Source organism: Chrysochloris asiatica, unplaced genomic scaffold, assembly GCF_000296735.1.
Source record: "Chrysochloris asiatica unplaced genomic scaffold, ChrAsi1.0 scaffold00013, whole genome shotgun sequence".
Lineage (NCBI taxonomy): Eukaryota > Metazoa > Chordata > Mammalia > Afrosoricida > Chrysochloridae > Chrysochloris > Chrysochloris asiatica.
The window spans coordinates 25,007,629-25,015,465 of record NW_006408531.1 but is presented as its reverse complement, the minus strand read 5'-3'; the positions used below and the strand labels follow the sequence as shown (position 1 = coordinate 25,015,465).

The 7,837-nt window shown below is 33.1% G+C and overlaps 1 protein-coding gene across 1 annotated transcript in view; it reads left to right on the top strand.

Moving 5' to 3' along the window:
* The window catches only part of LAMA2 (laminin, alpha 2), a 747,229-nt gene that overhangs the window by 395,036 nt on the left and 344,356 nt on the right, over positions 1 to 7,837 (top strand). Inside the window, exons 21-22 of the mRNA XM_006834727.1 lie at positions 2,389 to 2,569; positions 4,933 to 5,069. Coding sequence (XP_006834790.1) covers positions 2,389 to 2,569; positions 4,933 to 5,069 — 318 coding nt within the window. The remainder of the gene's footprint in view (positions 1 to 2,388; positions 2,570 to 4,932; positions 5,070 to 7,837) is intronic.

Below are 7,837 nucleotides of genomic sequence, written 5' to 3'. Positions count from 1 at the left end.
GGGACTTCCACTCCTGGACTGCAAAGTCAACCACTCCCTTCTTTTTATGTAGCCCAGTTTTTGAGATTACATTATTTAAATATTTTAAAAGTATGGAGAAAACCTTTCTTCTTACATAAAGCCTTACATCGTAGTTTATTTTGGATGTTTTTTCAATGATAACTATAACTTGGAAGTCCCTTTAATATTTTATTGATCATGCACCAATAAAAGTTAATATTTTATTGATATGGATGCTAAGTAAAGAAAATTTAGGGACTAAAGACTAATACATAAAATGGTTGGTTGGTTGGTTATGTTCCATGGAGTCAGTTCCGACTCATAGCGACCCTGTATAGAGTTTTCAAGGCTATAAATCTTTGTGGGAACAGAAAGTCTAATCTTTCTTCCATGGAATGGCTAGCAGTTTTAAACTGCTGACCGTGAGGTTAGCAGCCCAACTCGTAAACATTACACTACCAGAGGTCCTTCAATAAATGTAATAGAATTTTAAGACTCTAATGAAAAAAAAACAAAAACAAAAACAAAAACATTTTTAACACATTGTGTTCGAGTAATTTTTTTAAGTATGTATGTTTCCTATTTGTAGATTTGTGTATTTTTGCTTTTATGGGTATGTAATTGAAATCACAGTGCATTTATAATTGTGTAACCTGCTGCTGAAAAGTTTACTGAATGCTATCTCCAAAGCATATCTGTATCATTAAAACTGTTTCAAAACAGGATTTTAATGATTGCATATCCTTTTATAGCATGACTGTATCCTAATTTATTCAATTATAATGCTAACATTGAACATGCAAATATCCTTATGGTTCCTATAATTGATATTGCTGCAGTGAGCATGCCTGTGAATCAACATTTGTCCTAATTTCTAGTTATTTTTCTAGGATTAAGCATCTATAATTTTATTTGTTTTCCACTATATGAATAAAAATATTATGTTTAATTTTGTTTGTTATAGTTAGAATTATTTAAAAATAATGTATTAGTTTATTTGTTACTACACTTACACAATTTTTTATTTTATCTTGTAATGAAATCTGCATTAGAATTAGAAATGAAAACAAGTCAGCAGGAAATATAAAGATTAAATTATTATAAAACTCATTATAAAACTCATGTTACATTAAAATAATAAACTTTTTTAGGTAGAGTCATTTTAAAAGACAATTTTTAGTGCGATTTTAATTTTCTCTTTGTCAATTTTTTTCAAAATTCATGGCAAAAGCATATAATGATGCTTATTCATTTCAATTTGGGTGGCTCACATTAAGTGACGAGATTTATTTTTATCAACAATCAATTTATTAAGTCTAATTTTCCAAAATAGGAATTATTTTTATCATGACATAATTGCTAAGATGTAGTTTTCAGATTAAAATACCATAATAATGTGACATGTTGTGTTTGTTATGTGTCATCATGTCGGTTCCAACAGATATGAGATATACATATGAGGAAGTCAATCATGGACTTGATTCACTTCCGCTGTCTCAATCTGGTGCTTCATATATATTCTCATAAATTAATTTAAATTGTTAGGAATAGACTGCCCAAAATACAGATGCTTGTGTAGCCAATTGTTTTGTTGTTGGAGGTGCAATCTATGACTTTTATAGTGTGAGTACTAGAATGACGACTTGGAGTCCCGGTGTGCAGTTGTAGGATAAGCACTAGACCACAAGGTTGGTTTGAACTGAAAGGCTGTCAGTTCAAATCTATCAGCTGCTCCTCGGAAACTCTGTACAGAGTTACTATGATTTGGAACTGACTGCACAGCACTTAACAACAGCAGCAACATAATAAATCCATAAATAAATAATTATTTATGGATATAACAAAACAGTTGTCTACACAAACATCTGTATTTTGGGGTAGTCTATTTCTAACAATTTAAATTGATTCATGAGAATATGTATGGTATGTGACAAATGAGATAAAATTTTAGAGGGGGATTTTAAATTTAGGCAAATGTTTAATAATATCTAACTCCTTTTTTCAAGTACAAAGAGTTACTATGACCTGAAAGAAATCAACTCAGATTATTAGGAATGAAGAAAGTAAATTTACCACTAAAACTGGAATTACTACCCAAAGCTGATTCTCACATTGCTGGTAAAACCTTAGGAAGAATAGGGAAGAACTGGTGAAAATATAACAGAAGAAAAGACATTGCCCTAATAATGTCATTAGTCCTAAGGAAATTTCAAAGTAATTAAACCTTCTTTTTAAAAGTCCATTTGAGTAAGAGAAAACTCAACTGAAATAACCTCAAAGAAGAGCCCTGGTAAAGCTTACTCTGCCTGATCTTTGCTCTTGTGCTTTATGTATTATTGTTCATTGATTGATTTAAATGTAATTTATCTCCTTCCTCTTCTGTGCCAGCCTGAAACGTTTGGTGTACAATCGGGAAGGGGCTGTGTTCCCTGCAACTGCAACTCCTTTGGGTCTAAATCGTTCGACTGTGAAGAGAGTGGGCAGTGCTGGTGCCAGCCAGGAGTAACAGGAAAGAAATGTGACCGTTGTGCCCATGGTTATTTCAAATTCCAAGAAGGAGGATGCACAGGTCTGTAAACAAGTCTAAACTCTTACCTAATGGTCCTCTGATTTGGTGTCTTAGCTTCTGTAGCAGTTTGCCTTTCAGGGTGTTCAGAGATGAAAGGAAATAAACATTGACAACAAACTGCTTAACGTGATAGTGGTGGCTGTTGTCATGGAATCGGTTCCAACTCATATATAGGGTTTTTATAGGGTTTCCAAGCCTGTAAATCTTAATGGTAGCAAAAAGCCTCGTCTTTCTCCCACTCATCAACTAGTATGTTCTAACCGCAGACTGTGCTATTAGCGTCTCAATTCATAACCCACTATCTGACTAGCCCTCCTGCTTAACTTGATAGTAAAAATATTTATTTAATCCAAATTATTTACTAAATGTAGTGCTTTGTAACTTAAAACAGTGCCTTATAAGTAACTGTGATTGTGAGTATTCAAATACTTGATAAAGATCCTCAGCAGATTCCAATTCTCTTGTACTTCTTCCTGCCTCTAGCCTCAATTCAACCTGTCCTTCAAGGCAGCTGTCACTTGAAAGTCAGACATTCCTTTTTTTCTGGGTGCTATTGTTCACTACAACTCTACTCCTAAACTAATACAGTTCAACGTTTCCCTTTCCTTTTGAAAAAAGAAAAGTTTACATATATTTTCAGTAGCTTTGAACACTATTGTTATGAGAGAGAAGCAGATCCGCCTGACATAGTTGTTAGTTCATGAAAAAGAAGTCATCATGTGACCTAGACTGAGTGACTTCATCTTGTGGTCTCTCTTCAAAATGCATCTATTAACTTAAGTATCTACTACATATGGTTTTGTGAGCATTTGTTGCATTAATGGCTACTAATAAGTGTTTATCATTATAGTATTATTTTCATTATTTATTAGTATTATTAATTATAGTAAACATTTTATCTTTTGGCAGCGAGAAACTAGCTAATTAATCAGGTCTTTTCCCATTTGATATTATGATTCTATATGAAGAACTATTCAGATAATTTCTATTTGCAAATAATGATTTAAACTGTCCTAAGACATTTCTCAGCACATAAATTTAAATGTGATGTTAACTATTTTTCTTCTTAGTGAATGGTACAAAAAGAATAAATTATTTGGCTTAAAATTAGTAATGACAATAATAATAACAAAAACAATGGCTACTAGCATTTATTTAATGCTTACTCTCTGTCAAACATTGTGTTAGACTTTTTTGCACAGCTAGTATGGAATGCTGTGAGCAATGATAATTGTGACCCTTAAAGAACTAACTTAATCAGATATCTTAAATGCATTCTGTTAAAAAGATTTAATCATTATATACCAATCAAAAATTTTTTTCATGTCATTACTTCTTTATTAAATTTCAAGTATTTGGAATTTCTTTTCTTCATTTATTTTATATGTTGTACTGTGCTGAAATATACTCTCTTAGTAGTTTGGTCATCTATAATGAATAAGTGAAATTCACTTCTTGTCTTATATGACTTTGACTGTCTTCTCAAATCTTACCTTCACATCATTTGAGAAACTGTAGTGAACAATAATGAATTGTGAACTCTTCATATATCAGAACATATCAAGGTAAATAAAGAAGCTATTGGAAAGATATAAGGCAGGTGGTAAATAAAACTCAACAGATAACAGTCATATAGTGACACTCTCTGTAACGTCACTATTTCTAAATATTTGCAAGACTAGACTATCCTGATGTGTAGCATTTATAATTCTTCTCATATTATTTTTGAGCTACCAATTAAGGAGCTCTGATGTTGCAGTGGGTAAATTGAACTGCTTACTGAAAGGTCAATAGTTTGAACCTACTAGCAGTTCCACTGGAGAAAGATGAAGCAATCTGCCCCTGAAAAGATTTACAGCATTGGGAACTCACTTCTACTCCATCCTGTATGGTTGCTGTGAGTTGAAATCAACTAAACGACAGTGGATTGGGTTTGGTTGACTAAACTCATCGGTTTGGGATTGCAAATAAAAGTTATCCACAAGTGTGAAAAAATTATCTACATAGCTTTGAAAATTTAGTAACGAACTTAAATATAAAAACAAAACTTGATAGCTTCTAGGCATTACAGTTAACATACAATCTGATCCACCAGTCCTTTCTTTTCCTAAACTTATCCCAAAAGCCGAATATGCTTTAATTTTTGAGATAATTAAATACAGCATATCTCTCTTAAAAACTATGTGAAATATACTCTATACTATGATATAATATATTTTATTTTTATTTATTTTTTATTTTCAAGGACTTTTAGACATAATGTGTATAATAACATAGTACAAATTGGTAGAGAGAAAAAAATATTTTTGTATCAAATGTTGCTATTTCTTTCTTTTTGCCCTTCTTTATTTTCCCCTGTGAAGCTTGTGACTGTGCTCATCTGGGTAATAATTGTGACCCAAAGACTGGCCGATGCATTTGCCCTCCTAATACCATTGGAGAGAAATGTTCTAAATGTGCACCCAATACCTGGGGCTACAGCATTGTCAGTGGTTGTAAGGTAAGTGAATCACTGTTTCCCTTCTAATAATATCTTGAAGTCCTGTTGGTAGGGTTTTGCATTTGGACATTACAAAATCCAAAATTATCTTACACCCAATAACTGTAGTCCTGGTATGGTACTGTAGGATAAGCACTGGACTGTGAATCACAAATATACATTTTTGTGACTGACTTTTAGGATTTCAGCTTTTAATCCAAATATCATCTCTCCTATTATTTTGACTCATTAATAATCATAGCCACCACTTGACTGTCCGTTTGTCATACTGTGGCGTTGCTGTGATGCTGTAAGCTATACCACTGGTATTTTAAATATCAGCAATGTCACCCATGGTTTCACATGAGCTTCCAGACAGCCAGACTAGGAAGAGAAGCGAACTACTTCTGAATGTTTACCCACTGAAAATTTTATGAATAGCAGTGGAACATTGTCAGACATAGTGCCAGAAGATGAGTCCTCTGTTTAGAAGGCATTCAAAATACGATGAAGGAAGAGCTGGTTCCTCAAAAATAGAGTCTACCTTGATGACACTAATGTGGTAAAGCTTTTAGGATCTTCATTTGCTAGTGGGCCACCACTCTAAATGAGGGAAGGCAGCTAAACATCCATTGCAAATTGAAATGTGTAATGTACCAAGGATGAATCTTGTAATATTGAAAGCTGTCAAAGATGACATGAAACACATAAAGATCAGTGTTCAAATATATAATTTATTATCCCATAAGTGAAAAATTGAAGACTAGTAGCATAACATTCATTGTCTAAAATATCTTTTCAAGATCTATCTTGAAATACTATGCTGTCTTTAGTAGAATAGTAACCATACACCTACAGAGAAACCAGTTAATACCACTGATACTCAATTTACTCACTTACCTCTAAAGCCAGTGATGAAGAAATTGAAGAATTCTACCAGTTTCTTTGGAGTCCTCGTATGGTGCTCTAGGATAAGCACTGGAGTGCTAGGTCAGTTTTAACTGAAAGGTTCGCAGTTCAAACCCACCAGCTGCTCATTGTCCCTGGATCTGTCTCAGGGTCCAAAGGACACACTCCATTCTTGACCCTTCTTCTTTGAGATACTCCCCTCCTGCTTCTGAGACTGCTCATTTTAAACCCATGCTAGTGTTTTGGTTTTAACAATAACTGCTAGAGTTCTCTGCTGAATCATTCCATTATATGAATATCTTCTTCCACCTTCTCTTACCCGGACCCAGCAGGGCAGAAATGTTGTTTGACGGGAGTTATAAACTATGACTATAAAAGACATTACATAATTCACTATACCACTACAGGTTTCAGCTGAAAATCTTGATGTAGATAAAGATGGAATGCAGAGAAAATTCCCCAAACAAACAAACCCTAATTAAGTAGTCAATTCCATTATTTTTGCTTACTATTAAATAAAGATGTATTGAAGTTGGTGAAATATCTTCATATACTTTAAACTACAATTAAAATTGTAGGTTGCTAAATAGCTAGATATTCTGAAAATAAATTACATATGTCTTCATAAGCATATATTACACTATTTAGACAAGTTGAATGACTACAATCTAAATGAACCGTGATTTGAGACTTAAAGCTTCCTTTCTTTGTGTCATGGATAATTTCTCTGTGCTGAGGTGTGAGCACACACATCATTTGTGCTTTTATTAAGGTAGAATGCAAAGTCTGCCATCCTTCACTAGCAAGGGAATAATGCATAAATTCTCTATTGCTAAACAAACACTACATCTAAGTTTGATTTAAGTTTTTATGTTGGTTAAAGTGCTATCTAAACATATGGTTAATGGCCTCATTTATCTTTAACCATATCTTCCTGAAAAAACTTCCTGATTTGGAAAGGCCCCAACGCATATTTGTACTGCTAACCATTACTTAAAATAGTGACTTGGTTTTTATCCATTAAAAAGCAGATATTGAATGTTTAATTATTTAAATGGTGCTTTATTTACTATATAGTTATAGTATCTATAACAAGTCATAATATTCTATTGTTTTATTATGGCCCATTTTAGTTAATTAAATCAATACAGACTCAACGTGATTGGCAAGGAAATTTTACCTATGTGAATGCATCAGTCATCCTGATTTTGAAATTTTAGTGCTGTTGGATCAGCACAGGACCATAAGATTGGTTTGAACCACAAGGCCAGTGGTTCCAACTCACCAGCTATTATTCAAAGATGCTATACTGAGTCACTATGAGTTGAAACTGACTCAATGGCACTTAACAACAATATGAACAACATAAGGATAAAAGTTATTTTGGAGATTACAGTGAGTTATTCTATACCTTAGATTAATGGTACCTTTGTAATATAATAATCATACTTTGGATCTTTGAGTTTAAAGTAATTTCTAGTTAGCAACCCAAACTTTATTTTGTTTTACTAAATAGCCATGAAGACATAGAAAAATACTAAGCCAAAAAACATAAAAAATGAGGCCTAAAAATTACTTTAATATCACAGTATGTGTAGGGTTTTCACCAAACATTACGGCAAGCAAGAAAAGGGAGAGGAGAAACAGGTGGTTGAACATCACATCCCAGAAAGAACAGTTCCATAAGTAGACTATTGTTGTCGGGAATTGAAACAGAATTTATCCCTGTTAGTGCTAAACATAAGAATTCAGCTGAATGGAGAAAGTGTGAGACATACAAAGTGAAATTCACTCAGACTTAAATCTGGAAATTTTGCAAGTTACTATGCATATCCTCCACATGTCTGTCAGTTTGTCATGCTGTGGAGACTTGTGTATTG